A 24,083-nucleotide genomic window follows, 5' to 3' on the forward strand; every position below is an offset into this window, starting at 1 on the left:
GGGAAATCTCTGTACTCTGCATCCTCTATTTTTGCAACTCGTCCATAAGTCTAGTGCTACTACAAAATAAAAGTTAAAAAGAAGTATTTTTAAAAAGTGAAGTTCCTGACATGTAGAAAATAAATCATATATATATGTACATATATATGCATATACATATTTTAAAGATTTTATTTATTTATTTGACAGAGAGAGCAAGAAGGCACAGGCAGGCAGAACATCAGAGGGAGAGGGAGAAGCAGGCTCATCACTGAGCAGAGAGCAGAGATGTGGGGCTTGATCCCAGGACCCTGGGATCATGACCTGAGCCAAAGGCAGAGGCTTAACCCACTGAGTCACCCTAAATCATATATATTTCTTAAGATTTTAGCTTCCAAGATTATGCTGAGTGAAATAAGTCAAGCAGAGAGAGTCAATTATCATATGGTTTCACTTATTTGTGGAGCATAACAAATAGCATGGAGGACAAGGGGAGATGGAGAGGAGAAGGGAGTTGAGGGAAATTGGAGGGGGAGGTGAACCATGAGAGACTATGGACTCTGAAAAACGATCTGGGAATTTTGGGGGGGTGGGGGGTGGGAGGTTGGGGGCACCAGGTGGTGGGTATTGTAGAGGGCACGGATTGCGTGGAGCACTGGGTGTGGTGCAAAAATAATGAATACTGTTATGCTGAAAAAAATAAAAAAAAATTTAAAAAAAATAAAAAAGATTTTAGCTTCCATATTTTTTAGTTTGGAATTTTATAGTATTTTAATAGAAAATTACTTTCCCCCAAACTCAAGTGTTTTTTGTAATGTTGGTGTGATTTCATATACCTGAAGGCCAGATTACCTCCAGAAGAATTCTATATATTTAAAATAGATATTAAAAGTCAAGAAGAGAAAATTCAGCACAAATAAATCTACTTTTTCATGAACTTAGTGTGTCAGAATACCTGTTGTTCCATTTCAGATCCTAGGGAAGGGCATAATCAATATGAAATTATTTATTTTTTAAAGATTTTTATCTTCTTAGTTGACACAGAGAGAGAGAGAGAGAGAGAGAGAGAGCACAAGCAGGGGGAACAGCAGAGGGAGAGGAAGAAGCAAGCTCCCCGTCAAGCAAGAAGCCTGATGCGGGGCTCAATCCCAGGACCCTAGGATCATAACCTGAGCCTAAGGCAGACACTTAAGCACTGAGCCACTTGGGCCACTCCCAACATGAAATGATTTATATTGAGTTTCTAGAAGCAGTGAATTGAAGTATTGAAAAAAGTCAATAGAGCTTTAGGAAATCATTGGTTTCTCAAAAACCATTTTTGATTCAGTAGCTAAACTGTTATTAAGATCTTTCTGATTCTTATTAAAAATATATATAAGGGAGGAGAACTGAGTATGCATTCTATTGTACAAAGTTAATAAAACTGTGAGTATATGTTTAACCCGCTATGTGACCTGAGTCTTAGCCACAGCCACAGACAAATCACTAAAACATAAAACTGCTAGTCATTAAAATAAGTTCCTAACCTATGAATTATGTAAGACTTAATAGGGGAGAGGTATTTGTTTGTCATTTCCTTACCCTTTAACGGAAAGCTCAAAGATGCAATAAATCCTGCAAATCTAGCAAGAACAGCCATGTCTGAAATATGATGCCAAGAGCAATGCTGTTTGGATTCTTACCAAACTCAAAATACTGTTTTCTGAAACTGCCTTAGTGTGTTTCTAAAAACATTTGTGGGAAAACCATATTTAAAAGTACAAAAGGATCCATCGGCGACCTTGTTGCACAGGGAAAGACAATTTTGTCTTTATCTTAGGAAGCCTTCTCAGAGAATTTGTCAATCTTGAACACTTTTTCTCTTTTAAACACTTCCTTTCCTTTGTTTTTTCAATAACTCGTTTAATTTTCTTCACAACTCTGACTGATCCTTCTCAGTTTCTTTATAGGTACTTTGGTATGTTCCTTCTTCCTGAAAGATTGGATTCAATAGGCTTCTGTTCACTCTGCTTTCCCTTCCTCACAATCTTTCACATACAGCCAGACTCCAGTTACAAATATTATAACACTATGTCTAACCTGCATCTCTGTCCTGAGCTTTAGACACAAATATCCAACTGACTGGTTACCATCACCACGTGAATGTGTCATGGGAACCTCCATGTCCTCCCAAACATAACTGAATTCACCATCCACCCATTATGTAATAAATGTTGGTTGGGTGCTTACCCTGAGCCTAGGACTGCAGCCGGCACTATAATGATGAGCAAATTGACTTCATTTCTCCCCTAGTGAAGTTCATTCTTCCTTCACTAGCCCTGCACGCATATTCTCTATGTTGGTAAGTGATACCGTTATCCATCTAGTTGCCAAAGTTGGAAACCTTTATGCATATGATCTCAAAGTAACATACTGAACATCTTATACTTACACAAGGTGACACATCAAATTTATTCAATAAAAAAAAAAAGAAAGGAGGAGGAGTCAAGATGGCGGAGAAGTAGCAGGCTGAGACTACTTCAGGTAGCAGGAGATCAGCTAGATAGCTTATCTAAAGATTGCAAACACCTACAAATCCAACGGGAGATCGAAGAGAAGAAGAACAGCAATCCTAGAAACAGAAAATCAACCACTTTCTGAAAGGTAGGACTGGCGGAGAAGTGAATCCAAAGCGACGAGAAGATAGACTGCGGGGGGAGGGGCCGGCTCCCGGCAAGCGGCGGAGCAACTGAGCACAACATCAGGACTTTTAAAAGTCTGTTCCGCTGAGGGACATCGCTCCAGAGGCTTAACCAGGGTGAAGCCCACGCGGGGTCAGCGTGGCTTCAGGTCCCGCAGGGTCACAGAAGGATTGGGGGTGTCTGAGTGTCCCAGAGCTTACAGGTATTAGAACGGGGAAGCTGGCTACAGAGACAGAGCCGAGGAGTGAGCTCTCAGCTCGGGGTTACCTTGAACCGGTCACAGGCTCGGTCAGCTCGGAGCGCAGCCGGAGGCCAGGGTGGCGGGAGTCATTGGGCGCTGTTCTCTGGGGGCGCACTGAGGAGTGGGGCCCCGGGCTCTCGGCTCCTCCAGGCCGGAGACTGGGAGGCCGCCATCTTCATGCCCGCCCTCCGGAACTCTACGGAAAGCGCTCAGGGAACAAGAGCTCCCGAAAGCGAACCGGAGCGGATTACTCAGACACCCCGGTAAGGGCGGTGCAACGCCGCCTGGGGCAAAGACACTTGAGAATCACTACAACAGGCCCCTTCCCCAGAAGACCAACAAGAAACCCAGCCAGGACCAAGTTCACCTACCAAAGAGTGCAGTTTCAATACCAAGGAAAGCAGCGGCATTCGGGAGGAGGAGAAAGCAAAGCACGGAACTCATGGCTTTCTCCCCATGATTCTTTACCTTGCAGTTAATTTAGTTTTTTTTTCTTTTTCAATTTTTTTTCTCTTCTTCTGCCAAATTTTTTTAACTTTTACCCTTTTCTTTTTTAATGTTTTTTAACTAGTTTATCTAATATATATATATTTTTTCTTTTTTATATTTTTTCTTTGTTTTCTTTAATTGTTCTTTTTTCTTTTCTTTCTGAACCTCTTTTTATCCCCTTTCTCCCCCCCTCACAATTTGGGATCTCTTCTGATTTGGTTAAAGCATATTTTCCTGGGGTTGTTGCCACCCTTTTAGTATTCTACTTGCTCCTTCATATACTCTTATCTGGACAAAATGACAAGGTAGAAAAATTCACCACAAAAAAAAGAACAAGAGGCAGTACCAAAGGCTAGGGACCTAACCAATACAGACATTGGTAATATGTCAGATCTAGAGTTCAGAATGACGATTCTCAAGGTTCTAGCCGGGCTCAAAAAAGGCATGGAAGATATTAGAGAAACCCTCTCGGGAGATATAAAAGCCCTTTCTGGAGAAATAAAAGAACTAAAATCTAACCAAGTTGAAATCAGAATAGCTATTAATGAGGTGCAATCAAAAAAGGAGCCTCTCACTGCTAGCATAAATGAGGCAGAAGAAAGAATTAGCAATATAGAAGACCAAATGACAGAGAATAAAGAAGCTGAGCAAAAGAGGGACAAACAGCTATTGGACCACGAGGGGAGAATTTGAGAGATGAGTGACACCATAAGATGAAACAACATTAGAATAATTGGGATTCCAGAAGAAGAAGAAAGAGAGAGGGGAGCAGAAGGTATATTGGAGAGAATTTTTGGAGAGAATTTCCCCAATATGGCAAAGGGAACAAGCATCAAAATCCAGGAGGTTCAGAGAACCCCCCTCAAAATCTATAAGAATAGGTCCACACCCCGTCACCTAATAGTAAAATTTACAAGTCTTAGTAACAAAGAAAAGATCCTGAAAGCAGCCCGGGAAAAGAAGTCTGTAACGTACAATGGTAAAAATATTAGATTGGCAGCAGACTTATCCACAGAGACCTGGCAGGCCAGAAAGAGCTGGCATGATATATTCAGAGTACTAAATGAGAAAAACATGCAGCCAAGAATACTATATCCAGCTAGGCTATCATTGAAAATAGAAGGAGAGATTAAAAGCTTCCAGGACAAACAAAAACTGAAAGAATTTGCAAATACCAAACCAGCTCTACAGGAAATACTGAAAGGGGTCCTCTAAGCAAAGAGAGACCCTAAAAGTAGTAGATCAGAAAGAAACAGAGACAATATACAATAACAGTCACCTTACAGGCAATACAATGGCCCTAAATTCATATCTCTCAATACTTGCCCTGAATGTTAATGGGTTAAATGCCCCAATCAAAAGACACAGGGTATCAGAATGGATAAAAAAACAAAACCCATCTATATGTTGCCTACAAGAAACTCATCTTAAACCCGAAGACACCTCCAGGTTTAAAGTGAGGGGGTGGAAAAGAATTTACCATGCTAATGGACATCAGAAGAAAGCAGGAGTGGCAATCCTTCTATCAGATCAATTAGATTTTAAGCCAAAGACTATAATAAGAGATGAGGAAGGACACTATATCATACTCAAAGGAACTGTCCAACAAGAAGATCTAACAATTTTAAATATCTATACCCCTGACGTGGGAGCAGCCAACTATATAAACCAATTAATAACAAAATCAAAGAAACACATCGACAAGAATACAATAATAGTAGGGGATTTTAACACTCCCCTCACTGAAATGGACAGATCATCCAAGCAAAAGATCAACAAGGAAATAAAGGCCTTAAATGACACACTGGACCAGATGGACATCACAGATATATTCAGAACATTTCACCCCAAAGCAACAGAACACACATTCTTCTCTAGTGCACATGGAACATTCTCCAGAATTGATCACATCCTCGGTCCTAAATCAGGTCTCAACTGGTATCAAAAGATTGGGATCATTCCCTGCGTATTTTCAGACCACAATGCTCTGAAGCTAGAACTCAATGACAAGAGGAAATTTGGAAAGAACCCAAATACATGGAGACTAAACAGCATCCTTCTAAAGAATCAATGGGTCAACCAGGAAATTAAAGAAGAATTGAAAAAATTCATGGAAACAAATGATAATGAAAACACAACGGTTCAAAATCTGTGGGACACAACAAAGGCAGTCCTGAGAGGAAAATATATAGTGGTACAAGCCTTTCTCAAGAAACAAGAATGCGGGCGCCTGGGTGGCTCAGTGGGTTAAGCCGCTGCCTTCGGCTCAGGTCATGATCTCGGGGTCCTGGGATCGAGTCCTGCATCGGGCTCTCTGCTCAGCAGGGTGCCTGCTTCCCTCTCTCTCTCTGCCTGCCTGTCTGTCTACTTGTGATCTCTGTCAAATAAATAAATAAAATCTTAAAAAAAAAAAAAAGAAACAAGAATGGTCTCAGGTACACAACCTAACCCTACACCTAAAGGAGCTGGAAAAAGAACAACAAAGAAAGCCTAAATCCAGCAGGAGAAGAGAAATCATAAAGATCAGCAGAAATCAATGAAATAGAAACCAAAAAAAACAATAGAACAAATCAATGAAACTAGGAGCTGGTTCTTTGAGAGAATTAATAAGATTGACAAACCCCTGGCCAGACTTATCAAAAAGAAAAGAGAAAGGACCCAAATAAATAAAATCATGAATGAAAGAGGAGAGATCACAACTAACACCAAAGAAATACAGACAATTATAAGAACATACTATGAGCAACTCTATGCCAACAAATTTGACAATCTAGAAGAAATGGATGCATTCCTAGAGACATATAAACTACCACAACTGAACCAGGAAGAAATAGAAAGGCTGAACAGACCCATAACCAGTAAGGAGATTGAAACAGTCATCAAAAATCTCCAAACAAACAAAAGCCCAGGGCCAGATGGCTTCCCGGGGGAATTCTACCAAACATTTAAAGAAGAACTAATTCCTATTCTCCTGAAACTGTTCTAAAAAAATAGAAATGGAAGGAAAACTTCCAAACTCATTTTATGAGGCCAGCATCACCTTGATCCCAAAACCAGACAAGGATCCCATCAAAAAAGAGAACTCCAGACCAATATCCTTGATGAACACAGATGCGAAAATTCTCACCAAAATACTAGCCAATAGGATTCAACAGTACATGAAAAGGATTATTCACCACGACCAAGTGGGATTTATTCCAGGGCTGCAAGGTTGGTTCAACATCCGCAAGTCAATCAATGTGATACAACACATTAATAAAAGAAAGAACAAGAACCATAAGATACTCTCCATAGATGCTGAAAAAGCATTTGACAAAGTACAGCATCCCCTTTCTGATCAAAACTCTTCAAAGTGTAAGGATAGAGGGCACATACCTCAATATTATCAAAGCCATCTATGAAAAACCCCCCGCAAGTATCATTCTCAATGGAGAAAAACTGAAAGCTTTTCCGCTAAGGTCAGGAACATGGCAGGGATGTCCATTATCACCACTGCTATTCAACATAGTACTAGAAGTCCTAGCCTCAGCAATCAGGCAACAAAAGGAAATTAAAGGCATCCAAATCAGCAAAGAAGAAGTCAAACTATCACTCTGTGCAGATGATATCATACTATATGTGGAAAACCCAAAAGACTCCACTCCAAAACTGCTAGAACTTGTACAGGAATTCAGTAAAGTGTCAGGATATAAATCAATGCACAGAAATCAGTTGCATTTCTCTACACCAACAATGAGACAGAAGAAAGTGTAATTAAGGAGTCAATCCCATTTACAATTGCACCCAAAACTATAAGATACCTAGGAATAAACCTAATCAAAGAGGCTAAGAATCTATACTCAGAAAACTATAAAGTACTCATGAAAGAAACTGAGGAAGACACAAAGAAATGGAAAAATGTTCCATGCTCCTGGATTGGAAGAATAAATTTTGTGAAAATGTCTATGCTACCTAAAGCAATCTACACATTTAATGCAATTCCTATCAAAATACCATCCATTTTTTTCAAAGAAATGGAACAAATAATCCTAAAATATATATGGAACCAGAGAAGACCTCCCATAGCCAAAGGAATATTGAAAAGGAAAGCCAAAGTTGGTGGCATCACAGTTCCGGACTTCAAGCTCTATTACAAAGCTGTCATCATCAAGACAGCATGGCACTGGCACAAAAACAGACACATAGATCAATGGAACAGAATAGAGAGCCCAGATATAGACCCTCAACTCTATGGTCAACTAGTCTTCTACAAAGCAGGAAAGAATGTCCAATGGAAAAAAGACAGCCTCTTCAATAAATGGTGTTGGGAAAATTGGACAGCCACATGCAGAAAAATGAAATTGGATCATTTCTTTACACCACACACGAAAATAGACTCAAAATGGATGACGGACCTCAATGTGAGAAAGGAATCCATCAAAGTCCTTGAGGAGAACACAGGCAGCAACCTCTTCGACCTCAGCCACAGCAACATCTTTCTAGGAACATTGCCAAAGGCAAGGGCAGCAAGGGCAAAAATGAACTTTTGGGATTTTATCAAGATCAAAAGCTTTTGCACAGCAAAGGAAACAGTCAACAAAACCAAAAGAGAACTGACAGAATGGGAGAAGATATTTGCAAACGGCATATCAGATAAAGGGCTAGTGTCCAAAATCTATAAAGAACTTAGCAAACTCAACACCCAAAGAACAAATAATCCAATCAAGAAATGGGCAGAAGACATGAACAGACATTTCTGCAAAGAAGACATCCAGATGGCCAACAGACACATGAAAAAGTGCTCCATATCACTTGACATCAGGGAAATACAAATCAAAACTACAATGAGATATCACCTCACACCAGTCAGAATAGCTAAAATTAACAAGTCAGGAAATGACAGATGCTGGCGAGGATGCGGAGAAAGGGGAACCCTCCTACACTGTTGGTGGGAATGCAAGCTGGTGCGACCACTCTGGAAAACAGCATGGAGGTTCCTCAAAATGTTGAAAATAGAACTACCCTATGACCCAGCAATTGCACTGCTGGGTATTTACCCTAAAGATACAAACGTAGTGATCCGAAGGGGCACGTGCACCCGAATGTTTATAGCAGCAATGTCTATAATAGCCCAACTATGGAAAGAACCTAGATGTCCATTAACAGATGAATGGATAAAGAAGATGTGGTATATATACACAATGGAATACTATGCAGCCATCAAAAGAAATGAAATCTTGCCATTTGCAACGACGTGGATGGAACTAGAGGGTATCATGCTTAGCGAAATAAGTCAATCGGAGAAAGACATCTATCATATGATCTCCCTGATATGAGGGAGAGGAGATGCAACATGGGGGGTTAAGGGGGTAGGAGAAGAGTAAATGAAACAAGATGGGATTGGGAGGGAGACAAACCATAAGTGACTCTTAATCTCACAAAACAAACTGAGGGTTGATGGGGGGAGGGGGGTTGGGGGGGTGGGGTTATGGACATTGGGGAGGGTATGTGCTATGGTGAGTGCTGTGAAGTGTGTAAACCTGGCGATTCACAGACCTGTACCCCTGGGGATAAAAATATATGTTTATAAAAAATAAAATAAATTAAAAAAAAAAAAAAAGAAAAGAGGGTGCCTGGGTGGCTCAGTGGGTTAAGCATCTGCCTTTGGCTCAGGTCATGATCTCAGGGTCCTGGGATTTTTGCCCCACATCAGGCTCCTGATTCATCCTCCCTCTCTCCTGCCTTGCTGAATACTTGTGATCTTTGTCTGTCAATTAAGTAAATAAAATCTTAAAAAAAAAAAGAAACCTAAATATCATCCTGTGCTTCTTCTTTATAACTCATGTTCAGTCATTGCCCCAGTTTTATTCATTCTTTCCCTTTATTTCTCTTTAATCTGTCGCTTTCTTTATTCTCTATTCTATTATATTCTACTGGCTTAGTTTAAGCCACCTTCACCTCTGGCCTGCAATGATCCCTTAACATGTTCCTTTGTCTCAGGTTATATTTAAAACCCTTCATTAAACTTCAATCAACTTTAAATTAAAAACATATGTATTAGCATGATGCAAAAGCCTGAGTTATAACTGCCTATGTAAACAGGTAAAATGTCAATGTCATACCCTCCAAGCTCCTAATTGCAGGTTGGAATTTAGAGTGAATTATTCACCATGTGGGGGTCACTTTTCTCAATTTATAGCCAATTAAATAACATGATAAATTTGATGCAAAAAAACCACAGAAACAAGGAACTCATCTATAGATGAGTATAGACACTAGACAGTCTGACTTTGTCTATTTACATATTATCATTTTAAATTGTAATTAATCAAAGCTACTGCTACATGACAAACACTGGCCAACATTTACCCAGCACTTACTATATATCATGTACTTTACACATACTAATTCATATAATCATTACAACACCCCAATGAGACAACTGTCCTTACCATTCCCAATTTTATCTATGCGGTAACCAAGGCACCAAGTAGTTTAATAATTTGCCAAAGGAAACATTTGGTAAGTGGTAAGGCTGGCATCTAAGCAATGGCTCCAGAACCAATGTTCTTTTTTATTTTTTAAAGATTTTTTTATTTGGGGGGAGGGCAGAGGGAGGGGTAGAGAAAGAATCTCAATCAGACTCTGTGCTTAGCATGGGAGGTCTACTCAGGGCTCAATCTCAGGACCCTGAGATCATGACCTGAGCTGAAACCAAAGGTTGGATGCTTAACTGACTGAGCCACCCAGGCTCCCTTGGAATATATGTTGTTAATCATTATACTATACAGAACAAAAGGGGATTGTGCACGGTATTAAACAAGAACTGAGATTTTATAAAGATGATACATATTTGCCATACGGATTATATAGAAAAGTATATAGAAAAAAAAAAAAAAGAAATGATCACAAATCCTGCCATTCAGAAATAATAATCATTGATAACTGATGTAAATGATTCTGGATAATTCTTTATGTCTGAAGCTAGAGAACAGGATGGATGGGTAGATAAGAGAGAGGTAAGAAAATGGATGGATAGATGATAAATAGATAAAAGGATGTTGTATATAGTACCTACTGATTCATTTATATGAAAGATGATAAAATTTGCACACTGATTCACCCGCCTTGAATTTGTTTTTATTGTTGTCAGTTGTATTATTAAATCATTATTAGTAGTATCTATAAAATGTAGATGATTCCCCTAATGATAACTCCTCCATTATTTCTTAGTCTAATATTTAATTAAATTTCAGTGGTCTTCACTGATACCTTTTAGCCAAATTTTGTTCTGAAATACTTTGAGTAATTTCTTGATTGACTTTCTGTAATTGGCAGTTTTTTCAAGAAGGGCTAGTATGGTACTCACTAATTCCTTGTGTGATTGAGAATGCGCTACTACCTTCATACTTGAAGAACAACTTGGATGTAACATTCTTGAGTAGTATTTCCTCTACCTCAGAATATTAATCTGAGGCATTTGATCCTCCCATCAATGTCTTTTGACCTTTAAAGAAGTTGTGGAGAAGTGTTAAGACATTCTGTCCTCATGGTTTGTTCTTTTGCCTAGATATACTCACTTTCCTTTTCCTTTTGAAATGCAAGCAGATTTATCAGGATGCATTACAGTTGGCCATTCTGTATCAATATTGCTGGGGTCTTTTTGGGTCTTCTGACCTACAGATTCACACAGAAATTTTTCTTCCACTGTTAACTTTAATTAAGATCATAGTCCATTGGTTCCAAACTCTTCTTAAAGAATACCCATTATGTTTAAGTTGGGTCTCCTTGAGTTCTGTATTTATCAACTCCTTTATATAATTTTAGTATATTCTTCATTTTATGTTTCCTATATGCCACATGCCTGTGCTTGCGATTGTTTATCATACTTCTTTTGCATATATTCAGGCTTTAAGTTCAATAATTTTTTATTTCTCTTTTGAGCTCTGGCTACTAGCTTGTCACAACAAGTTATTTTATAGTCTTTTTGTAAAATTTGATGTGATTTCTTTTGGCTCTTTTATTAAGAGGTAGTATACTGCCTTAATGTCTTGTGATTGTGGGAAAATTATTTGTCTGAATCGATCTGTTTCCTTTTATGATGGAATTACCTCAAAAACAATCCTACGAAAATCTGCAATTCTCTTTACCTTGTGAACACATCTCTTCCATTCAGTTTTAAGCATTCAAACAGTCAATCTGGCTTACTCCAGATCTCTAAAAATGTATAGCTTCATTGTGTTGCAATCCGGCAATCATCATCTCTAGTATCCTTTTCACTCCAAAGGGTCTCCAGCAGTCTCCTTGGGCTAGAAGACTGTTGTAGACAATATAAAATGACATGTCCATATGACTTTTCCTTAGGCTCCACTTCTGGTGTTTTGTAATGCAAAACTAGCTCTCTGATGGGAAATTCCTCACTTCTACCAAGGCCTATTCACTTCCCTAGTCTCTGCCATGAAGACAAAAGAAAAAACGTTGGCTATGCATTTCATAACCATGACACTTAGTTGGGGGGAAATCTCGAGATATGAAGAGGTATGTGTTAGCTGCTAGCATATTACATGTAGATCAGTAATTTACCTACATTCTGCAGGTGTGTTTCACACTTAAGATTTGGAACTGTGGAGATTTCCTTGTTGTTGTTGTTTTTTCCCCTACTTTTCTTCTTTTTTGTAGTTTTCATATTATTAAGCAGAAATCAAATGTTTTATAAAATTATTCAAACTACTACCATGTATTTACAAATAAATGCTGATTTACTGCCATTTCATCATCTACTCTAGCATTCGAAAATTACTTGTCTCCCCAACTCAGTCAAAAGGTCTTTGAAGCCTACTGCTTATTACTGAGTTGTTCTTTCATTACATTTTGTTGCTTCAAAACCTACATTAAGATTTGGAATAAGAAAAGCACGTAGCTGTTTTCTCTGGCTTTTTCTTGAATGGGGTCAAGTGAAAAATCAATAAATATAATAATTTATAGTTATATTAAAAAGGGTTTGAAAGCTTTTTGTGAAAGTAATGTAATGATGAGATTTAGAAATAATTTTTGGGTGTCAACTAGATAACCTAGTAATGACTTATGTGGAAATCATTAAATCTGAGATATAGAATAGAGGAAGGGGCTTTTTTTTTGCAAGAGTGAATTCTAATCTATATAGATGAAATTTGATATATTTACTATTTATAATTGGAACAGAATAGAAAACCCAGAAATAAACCCACAATTTTGTGTTCAGTTAGTCTTTGACAAAGGAGGAAAGAATATGCAAAGGGAAAAACACGCTCTCTTCACCAAATGGTGTTGGGAAAACTGGACAGTTACATGCAAAAGAATGAAACTGGACCACTTACACTATATACAAAAGTAAACTCAAAATGGATGAAAAAACCTAAATGTGAGGCCTGAAGCCATAAAAATCCTTGAAGAGAGTACAAGCAGTGATTTCTGACATCAGCCATAGCAACATTTTCTAGATATATCTCCTGAGGCAAGGGAAATAAAAGCAAAAATAAACTATTGGGACTTCATCAAAATAAAAAGCTTTTGCACAGCAAAGGAAACAATAAAACTAAAAGGCACCCTACTGAAAGAGAAGATGTTTGCAAATGACATATCCAATAAACAGTAAAGAAGATGTGGTTCATATATACAATGGAATATTACTCAGCCATCAGAAAGGATGAACACCCACCATTCACACCAACATGGATGGAATTGGAGGGGATTATGTTAAGTGAAATAAGTCAAATAGAGAAAGACAATTATCATATGGTCTCACTCATATGTGAAACATAAGGAATAGCGTAGAGTACCACAAGGGAAGGAAGGAAAAACTGAATGGGAAGAAATCAAAGGGAGACAAACCATGAGAGACTCTAGACTCTGGGAAACAAAGTGAAGTTTACAGAAGAGAGGGGAGTGAGAGGATGGGGTAACCTGGTGATGGGTATTAAGGAGGGCATGTGTTGTGATGAGCACTGGGTGTTATACACAACTAATGAATTGTTGAGCACTACATCAAAAACTAATGATGTACTATATGCTTTCTAATTGAACACAATTTTATACACACACACACACACACACACACATATATATATAGAGAGAGACTCAACAGCCAAAATTAAATAAATAAAATAACCCAATTTAGAAATAGGCAGAAGACATGAACAGATATTTCTCCAAAGAAGACATACAGATGGCCACCAGACACATGAAAAGATGTTCAGCATCAGTGAAATACAAATCAAAACCATACTGAGATACCATCTCATACCTGTCAGAATGGCTAAAATCAGAAATGAGGAAAAAAAAGGTGTTGGTGAGGATGTGGAGAAAAAGGAACACTCTTGCACTGTTAGTGGGAATGCGAACTGGAGCAGCCACTCTGCAAAACAGTATGGGGTTCCTCAAAAAGTTAAAAATAGAACTACCCTGTGATCTAGGAATCACACTATTGGGTATTTACCCCCAAAATACAAAAACACTAATTCAAAGTGATACATGCACCTCTGTTTATTGCAGCATTGTTTACAGTAGCCAAACTACTGGAAGAAGCCTAAGTGTCCATCAATAGATGAATGGATAAAGAAGGAATGGTACACACACACACACACACACACACACACACACAGACCCCGGAATATTATTCAGCCATAAAAAACTAAAATTTTGCCATTTGCAATGATATCGATGGAGCTAGAGCATATAATGCTAAGTGAAATTAGAGAAAAATACCATATGACCTCACTCGTACGTAGAATTTAAGAAACAAAACAAATAACAAAGGAAAAAGGAGAGAGAGAGAGACAAACCAAGAAACAGACTCTTAACCATAGAGAATAATCTGACAGTGACCAGAGAGGAGGTGGGGGGGGGGGGATGAGTGAAATAGGTGATGAGGATTAAGGAGGGCCCTTGTCATGAGCACAAGGTGATGTATGCAAGTGTTTGTTGAATTGCTACATCGTACACCTGAAACTAATGTAACACTGTATATTAACTCTGCTGGAAGTAAAATTAAAAACTTAGTAAAAAAGAAATTAGTAATCATCAAGAGATAAAAAGATGATTTATGACACAGTCACACAGTGATACAGAAATTATATACTATTAACAAGGCAGACAATGGTAAAATATATATGAAATGTATATAAAAAAACAAGCAAACATACCTCAAGGTGGCTTCTCAAGCAGAGCTCACTCCCATCCTAGGGCTTTTGTGTTCACTACTCCTTGTCTATGTGTTTTCGTCCCTCAGGTGGTCTTATCTCTCAGGTCTTGATTCAGACATCCTCCCAGGGACTACTGTCCTCTCTCCCACTTTCTCTTTCCTCTTTCCACTGTAGCTAAAGTAACCACCTCCCACTCATTCACTCTCTTTCAGTCGTGCTGTTTTCTTTTCTTCATAGCATTTAGCATTATTTGAAATCATTTTATTTAAGAGTTTATAGTCTAGGGGCACCTGGGTGGCTCAGTGGGCTAAAGCCTCTGCCTTCAGCTCAGGTCATGATCCCAGGGTCCTGGGATCGAGCCCCGCATCGGGCTCTCTGCTCAGCAGGGAGCCTGCTTCCCCCTCTCTCTCTCTGTCCGCCTCTCTGCCTACTTGTGATCTCTCTCTGTCAAATAAATAAATAAAATCTTAAAAAAAAAAGAGTTTATAGTCTGTGCCCCACATACACAATAGAATGCAAGTTCCAACGGGCAGGAACTTTGCTGTGGGTACACTATACTTTCGGTGGCTAGCACAAAAATGCTTGATAAATATTTGTTTAGTGAATAAGGAATAAACAATATAACTTTAGATATTTAACATTTGCAAGGAAAAGATGAAGCTTGAGAGGCAGGATGGGGTCAGGAGGCAAATGTTCTGAATAGCAGGCTAAGGAACTTCAGTTTGGTTTTTAAAGCTTGAGAGGTCACAGATGGTTCTTTAGAAAACAACCCTATCAGATCTACAGTTCAGAAGAATTAATTTCAGTGCCATGCAGGAAAGATCTGGAAGGGGAGAACTATGAGATGAGACCAAACAAGACTTGCTTCAGTAGTCCAGGTAGAAGGTGACAGAAGCTCAAATGAAGGCAGAGAGCCAGATGATGCATTCAAAAAATGTTCAGAGGCAGTTGGTGGTGTTGGCAGACATGAGTGGACAAAAAGTAAACAAGAGCCAAAGATCAAAAGATATACATAAAGCCATTTCTAACAAGTGATTATTACATGCTAATGAATGCCATGTGTTTTTGTTTTTGTTTTTTTTTTTAAAGACGAATACATTAGAAAATTGTTTTGTAGGCACAGTGGATGTTCTTCTCTTGGAAGTTATCATGAGTAAGACTAGTGTTCCTTGGTGTCTGAAACACCAGAGCCTAAGGCTCCAGTAACCAAATCGGAAGAGAGTTACAGAGGCCTTAGCACTTTTGTCCCAGACATGTGGTGAGATGAGACTCACATTAACAGAGCTCCAGGGCTGTCTTAGAGTTGCAGGCTTCCGGTAAAGAAAGAGGACCTGACCAAATACAAATGAGTCACAAAGGCCAGGAGAGTGGGAAGATGGAAGAAGGCATGACCGGAGACTACTGGCATCAGGTAGAAGTTTCCTGTACCAATCAAATGGTGAAACAGATAGAAAAAGATACTTATCAGCAGGGCTGTATGTATGGCCCCACCACGTATGGTGCTGGGTATATGTCTGTGGGAACGGTGCTCCCTAGAGTTGTGGCAGGTCACACACTGAAGAGTTGAATGATGAGCCAATCAGAATGAATGGTATAGGAGATATATAGGAGAATCATAGCATGTAAAGATTACAGGTATGACTCCTGGATCCAATCAAACCATCTCAGAATGCTGCTAGGACTGAAGGGGACAGAAATGGGATGAAATGAAGAAAGGTTGTCAGACTCAGTCTATAGGACAGGCCAGTAGAGCTATCCAGCTGCCCAATAATGTGGTGTTATTTCTTACATAGCCAGGATTCCTGGGGGTCCAGGAATCAAGGGATGGAAATGAGAGTAGTACCTACTACTTACTATTACCACTGGCGACCCACTAGCAAATGTTTTTTCTTGTTGTTCCTGTGACCTTACACTTTGCTGGTTTAGAGGTCTTAGTTCCAAAGCAGGGAATGCTTCCACCAGGAGACCCAACAACGATTCCAGTGAACTGCAAGTTAAACCTGCCTCCCAGCCACGTTGGCCTCCCCATGCCTCCAAACCAATAAGCAACAGAGAGAGTTACTGTGTTGGTTGAGTGGACTGATCCCAATTATCAAAGGGAAATTGGACTGCCACTGCACAATAGGGGTAAAGAAGACTATATCTGGAAAACAGGAGATCCCTTAGGGCGTCTCTTAAGTATTACCATGCCCTGTGATTACAGTTGATGGAAAACTACAACAACCCCATCTAGGCAGGACTACTTATGGCCAGATCCTTAGGAATGAAGGTTTGGGTTACCCCACCATGTAAAGAACCACAATGAACTAAAGTGCTTGCTGAGAGCAAAGGGAATATTGAATGGGTAATGAAAGAAGGTAGGTGTAAATACCAGCTATGACTCCATGGCCAGTTACAGAATGAGTATTGTAATTGTCATGAATATTCCTTCCTTATTTTGTTATGATATGTCTGTGTATATTTTTTTCCCCTCTTTTATCCTTTTATCATGTAACACAAGATATATTAACTTTATGTCATAGTTTTTAAGGATGGTCAACTTTACATCAGAGTATTTAAGTAACAGGACATCAAGGAGAAGAGTAAACATCATCTAAGAACTTTGCTTCCTCTTCTGGGAAAAGGGTTAGTGAATTTTCAGTGGTACACTGGATAGTTAAATAGTGTTAGGCAGGGATATGGCCTTATCTCTATAGAGATTAAGTATCATTTAAGGAGATGCATGAATGGGGACCAAGTTGACAAAGGGTGGATATGTGATGGTTAATGTTTATGTGTCAACTTTGACTGGTTTAAGGGATGCCCAGACATTTGGTTACACTTTTGTTTGAGAGAGTGAAAGCATATGCCAGCAGGGCAGGGAGGGCCAGAGGGAGAGGGAGAGAGAGAATCCTAATCCACGCTGAGGATGGATCTCACAACCCTGAGATTAAGACCTAAACCAAGATCAAGAATCGGATACTCAACTCTCAGAGCCACTCAGATATCCGTAGTCAAAGGTTAATTTGTATATTTCTGTGAAGGTGGCTTTTTGGATGAGATTGATATTTAAATTGGTGGACTTTGAATATAGCAGATTATCCCCCATAATATTAGTGGGCCTCATCCAATCAGTTGAAGGCCTTAATAGAAAAAGGCTGACTGCCTCTAAGCAAGAAGGAATTCTGCCAGCAGACTGCCTTTGACCTCAAAATGAAGCTCCTAAAATAATGAATACTGTTATGCTGAAAAAAAAAAAAAAATTAAAAAAAAATTAAAAAAAAAAAAAAATGAAGCTCCTTCCTGAGTCTCCAGCCTGCCAGTCTCCCCCATCAGAAGGGGGAACTTGTCAAGCCTCCACAATCATATGAGCCAATTCCTTAAATCTGTCCCCCCTACGCCTCCCATCTTTCTCATCCTGTTGATTCTGGTTCTCTGGAGAACCCTCATGCAATAACTTTGGCCCATGTGGTTCCTCCCTTTCTGGACTTCATATATATATGAAGTATTAGTATATACTTCACACATACATATTTCATATAACTATATGTAATCTATACACAAATACACGTTTGTGTGTGTGTGTGTGTATAAAATCTTGCTATTATTCTTAAGTTGTATAACATTTAAGTCTTTTCTTCCTAATTAGAGAAGAATTTGCTCAAGGACCAAGATCACAGCTTAAAATGCTTTGTCTTTCTCCCTCATCGGTTCACAGCTCTTGTTAGGTGCTCAAAATATGTTTGCTGAATTGAATTGAAAAACAAAAAAGATACAAGGGGAATGCTACATAGAACTATCTAGGGTCTCAGTTAGAGAGAGAGAACATTCTTCCTTAGGAAGCAGAGAAAAATTTTGTTGATTGTATGAAGGTTTCTGGGTGTGATATTAATTACTGGGAATGTTAAATCCTCCCAATATTAATTACTGGGGATGTTAAATTCTCCCAATAAGCCCAGTCTCAGCCCTCTAGCTCATCCAAGGGAACAATATGGCTTGTTAACTCGTGACTGGTAAACTTGCAATTATTTATATGGAAATCCACTTTACTTTCGCACCATTTGCGCTTGCCAATTCTAAGTGCTGACACTGTTCTATGACAACCTGAGTATTTCCCCTAATATTCTCAAATAAAATCTCTCTGTTGCTAGGCTACTTACGCCATACTTTCGGGTTCTGCTGCACAAGCACCAACTGCTTTTGTGACATTGACAAGAAGAGTTTGGTTTATTCCAACGAGGAGGTTCACAAGTGGTTGAATGCCACCACATTTCCGGACAAGGACTCGGTTTTCATATTCCTGACAACATTCTCCCAGTGCACCAACCACATTCACAAGTACTTCTTCGGGCTGGTCAGTTAAAAGTCCCACCAACGTTTCAATGGCTTTGTATTCCCGAAACCTATGCTCATCACAAGAAAAAGAGGTGGGGGGAGGAAAAAAGGAGAACAATATTACTTTTGGTATAAAATTAGCTAATATTAATAGCACAAAATTGCTAAATGACAACTATATGTTCATTCAGTCCTTACAAAAACCTTATGATGCAGGTACTACCACAATCCCCACTATCAGAAAGCTAATTCGAAGCTTTGTAAATAGTGAAGCTGACATCGACATCCGGCCATCTGCACCTTTAATCTCTATACTGTATAGACTCTAAGAAAACTACAACTTCTTCCACATCAGTGTCAGTGATTCTACTATGCTATGGTCGTTTTCATCATGTCACAGAGACTATTTAACAGGAACAAAGCAACATAAGCCTATTTTGTGTTAAATAAGACAATTTCTTGTTAGAATCATCACACTGAGGGGCTCCTGGAGGGCTCAGTCAATTGAGTGTCCAACTCTTCTTTTCAGCTCAGGTCCTAATCTCAGGGTGGTGAGATTGAGCCCCAAATTGGGCTCTGTTCTCAGAGGGGAGTCTGCTTGAGATTATCTCTCTCTCTCTCTCTCTCTCCCCCTTTGCCCTTCCTCCCACTCATGTGTACTCTTTCTCTCAAATAAATGAATAAACCTTTGAAAAAAAATCATCACACTGAGACAAAGAAGAGTTGCCTCAGAATATTCATCATAGAGTAGGAGAACTCTAAAAGTACACAGGGATAAATTTGAATATTAAAATAAATCTGGGGGTGCCTGGGTGGCTCAGTGGTGTAAGCCTCTGCCTTTGGCTCGGGTCATGATCTCAGGGTCCTGGGATTGAGCCCCACATCGGGTTCTCTGCCCGGTGGGGAGCCTGCTTCCTCTGCTCTCTCTCTCTGCCTTCCTCTCTGCTGACCTGTGATCTCTGTCTGTCAAATAAATAAATAGGAAAATCTTAAAAAAAAAATCTGATAATCATAAAGTTTACAAATACTTTAAAATTCAATGAAATCATTTGAAAATGGCTGCTCTTTAACAGATTAGTTAGCATTTAGCTGATTTATCTTGTTTATCTTTAAAAAGGAATAAAGAATGGAACCACTTCCATTTATAAAGATTCAGTGGGAAATTCATCCCTCATCTTCTTCAATCAGAGGTGCTTGTCGTTTATACGGCTGCCCGTAAGTAAAAGAGCCAATTTACACACATAGATTACATCAGCAAGTCCCTTAGTGTTGAGTGAGGCACAGAAAACCATTGCTAGGTGGTGGGACGGGAAGTAGAAGTCTTTTATTAAAAAAAAAAAAAAATACCTTAATCCTGCCCAATTAGTCCAGAATGTATGTGTATGAAAACTAGAGGTGTAGCATTAGGATTGATTCTTTATTAAAATAACATTACAGGAATATGTTTCAGTGGCCATATTTCTTATGCATCTACACTTCATTTAGAAACATTTATATCTTAATGAGAAAAGATGTTAGTTGAAGGATACACAGTGTAGCTTCTGTGAGCTAAGAATACAGCTCTTCCTCAATGGCCATGTTATATATTTTATATATTTATATAATATGAATTTATATAATTATTCAATTATCACAGAATATTGAATGGCTTCTCTTACTTAGTCACATTCTCTTTGCTGATGGAACATTTCCATATTGCCCCCGTGACCGCGGCCAACCGTTCTTTATTGTCAGTGTTATTGAGCAGACTGGCCAGGGGTTTAAGTCCTCCATGCAGTCTCACCAGGTCACGGGTTTCCTTATCTTCAGCACACTACACAAAAAGTCAGGGCAGAGGCTGTCAGTGATGAAGGCATATCAAGATTTCAGTGATTGCTAACGAGGCTGTCATGCTAGTGGCTATGAAACTTCTTTTCAGAGAGTATCATTTTCTGAAGGGGCCTCCAAGTAAAATATAATTCTTCTCTGTACTGGCAGTTCTCTGACAATGTCTCTCTTCCCTTACATGATTTTGGCAATGTCTAGAAGTTTCTACATACTTAGAAATTCTGCCAAGCCATTCTGAGGTGGTGTGCACTTCCACCAAGACAGAGAGAGAGGTTGGTAAGAGACCTAGAATGCCACATGCGTGGATGGAGGATTTCTGCAGTCCTGCAACCCATAGTCGTGGGAAAATATAGTGAAGATAGATGAGTGATAAAGCTTTCGTCTGATCTTCAATGACCCCCAAAAGCTAAGAGATGAGTATTTCCCTAATAGAGTTTCTATGCTCAGAGCAGTGAGCTATATCAATAGCAAATGATATTATATTCACATATGTTTATCCATACATTTGTGGCATCCTTTGAAATAAATATGTACTGCACAGACATTCCCAACTGACCACACTTCCCAGGTTACAGAGCAAAAAGATGATAAATTTAGTATAGATATATTATCATCCGAGGCATACAGTTGGTCTCTGAAGCCACATGATACAGATGAATGTGATGCATCATCCCTGAGGGCCACCAGAAGAAATCCTCACTGGAATGCACCACAAGGCATCTGCCATGTTTATCTTCTATTTATGACTTTTGGTTTTGGTTCAGTTGCAACTTTTAAAAAATTAATCCCTATTTCCAACCAATCCTTCATAGTTACTCATATGAGGCATATATGCAAGTCAAGGCTATATGTCCTCGTTATGAACTGAGTTACGTTCCCTTAAAACTGATATAACCCCCATACCTCAGAGTGTAACCATATTTGAAGATAAGGTCTTTATCCTAACCCCCATACCTCAGAGTCCTAACCCCCATACCTCAGAGTGTAACCATATTTGAAGATAAGGTCTTTAAAGAGGTAATTAAGGTTAAACAAGATCACTGAGGTAGGCTCTAATCCAATATGACTGGTGTCCTTAGAAGAAGAAAATACTAGGATACAGAGGAAGGAACATGTAGAGACAGAGGGAGAACAACATATGAACGTGAAGATGGCCATCCATAAGCCAAGGAGAGAGTCCTTAGAAGGAACCAATGCTGTTAACAGCTTGATCTCAAACTTGTAACCTCCAGAACTATAAGGAAATGAATTTCTGTTATTTAAGCCACCAGTGTGTGGTATTTTGTTATGACAGCCCTAGAAAACTCATACAATACTCTACTGACATGAACCCTTTTCTCTGACTCTGTCTTTTTGGCATACCCTCACCGCGCATGTTTTAAAATGCATTCCTCTAGGAAACTTTCTCTGATAGGTAGAATCTAGAAACTTCCTCTGATGACCAATAACCAGCCATCTAATTTGTCAAGGCCATCTTTTCTTCTGTTTTCTCGTATACTATGAAATGCATAACTCACAGAAAGTTAATGAAGATTAAAATACATTAATAAAAAGATAAAACAGGAATATACACACCCCCACACACAAAAGCACACACTCATTTGTCCATCCATCTTGTTTTGGCAGAAGGTAAAGTTCCCAAGACCAGCATGTTTGAATAGGGTAACTAAACAGCAATGTAAAGGCTCCGTGTATATATTTAGCTATTTTACACTAAGTAACTTGTTTGAGGAGACAAAGATATATAAGTGGCTTCCAGAAATGTGAATAATCAAGACATGTTGGAGCAGGTTTCTCTCTCACATATACAGGCATCTGTCATTAGCACAGGACAGTGGTTCTCAGACCTGTATGTGTGGAAAAATCCCTTGGGGGGTTCTTGTTAAAAATGAAGATTCCTGATTCCAACCCCCAGAGAATGAGACCTCACATTAACTATCTAAAGAACACCACGACTGTCTGGGGAGTCCACCGTACCTGGTAGATGGCCATGGCACAGTGTTCCTGCAATTGTTCATTCTCACTATTTAGGTTCTTTACCAGATTTTCAATTATCCTTTCTGCTTTGATTGCAGCTCGGTAGTTTTCCTAGGAAGACAAATTTAAATATTGACATGCATAATGCATGAATAGAAGTATCTATTTGTATGTACTAATAATTATGCCAAATGAAATTTCTCAAACACTAAAGTCCAAGATGAACACAACTATATAGTAAGGGAATTTAGTCAGCATTTTCAGAAATACATCACACAGGTACCAATTTAATTAATGTTCTATTAGTTTCAGCTTCTCTTTCTAAAAGGCTACGGACTCTCAAAAAAAAAAAAATCCTTAGCAGTCCCGATAACCTTAAAAATTGTTTTTCAGCTACAGAAAGTTAAGGTAAATGAAAGCAAGGGAAGCAGAGCTGGCTTGAGTACCTCTGATGCACATTCTTGTAACGTCCCCACCACTGGAATTAGCATGTTTTCATGCGAGGTCTTCAGCAAGCCAGCCAACAAAGGAATGCCACCCGCTTTGCGAATGGCTTCTTTATTCGCGTAACTCTCACTGCAGCTCCATAATGCCAGCGCCCCACAGCGAGCTACTTCCACGTCTCTGGCATCATACAGACTTGACTGAGCCGGTTCTTGTGAATTCTGTGCACAGTCGAGTAGAGCGACCTACAGGAACAGATAAATACGATGCGCGTGGGAATCTTTAAAATAAAATAACGTACCCTGCAAATAGCCACAGGGCTGCTATCAGGCTAACCTCCATCAAACATGAGAATACTTTTATGGGTTAGTTTTCACACTACACAGTAGTCAGAAACAAACCCTTCGAAATACCTTCCTCCAGATTTGGGAGGCTTTATATTTCCTTCCTACAAGAAATTTAATCTCACCAAGGTTGTATTAATATAGCTGTAACATTTACATTAGGAAGAGTTGTATACTACATCCTCAGCCCTGGTATCTCACAAAACGAGGCTCCCTAAAGCCATTAGGACTTTTTTTTTTTTTTTAAAGATTTTATTTATTTATTTGACAGAGAGAAATCACAAGTAGGCAGAGAGGCAAGCAGAGAGAGAGGAGGAAGCAGGCTCCCTGCCAAGCAGAGAGCCCGATACGGGGCTCGATCCCAGGACCCTGGGATCATGACCTGAGCCAAAGTCAGAGGCTTTAACCCACTGAGCCACCCAGGTGCCCCCCATTAGGACTTTCTAATGAGAACTCAATGGCCTGTATATTCTCAAAACCATGAGACCTCTTCCGAGGATATTGCTCTTTGCCTGTACTACTGAAATGAACCAATCCACATGACATAGCACCACGATCTTTTCTTTTCTTTGCAATAACCAAAGCCACTGGAGACCTTAAGGGAAAGGCACTTTATAAAGAAACAGCA

The 24,083-nt window shown here is 39.2% G+C and overlaps 1 protein-coding gene across 2 annotated transcripts in view; it reads right to left on the minus strand.

The window, feature by feature from the left end:
• The window catches only part of ODAD2 (outer dynein arm docking complex subunit 2), a 204,830-nt gene that overhangs the window by 124,391 nt on the left and 56,356 nt on the right, over positions 1-24,083 (minus strand). For both annotated transcript variants that reach the window (XM_047743313.1, XM_047743314.1), the window contains 4 exons: positions 23,114-23,356; positions 22,668-22,778; positions 20,522-20,676; positions 18,689-18,931 (listed from right to left, as the gene is read on the minus strand). In XM_047743313.1, the coding sequence (XP_047599269.1) occupies positions 18,689-18,931; positions 20,522-20,676; positions 22,668-22,778; positions 23,114-23,356 (752 nt within the window). The remainder of the gene's footprint in view (positions 1-18,688; positions 18,932-20,521; positions 20,677-22,667; positions 22,779-23,113; positions 23,357-24,083) is intronic.

The sequence above is a fragment of the Lutra lutra genome, chromosome 8 (genome assembly GCF_902655055.1).
Source record: "Lutra lutra chromosome 8, mLutLut1.2, whole genome shotgun sequence".
Taxonomy (NCBI): domain Eukaryota; kingdom Metazoa; phylum Chordata; class Mammalia; order Carnivora; family Mustelidae; genus Lutra; species Lutra lutra.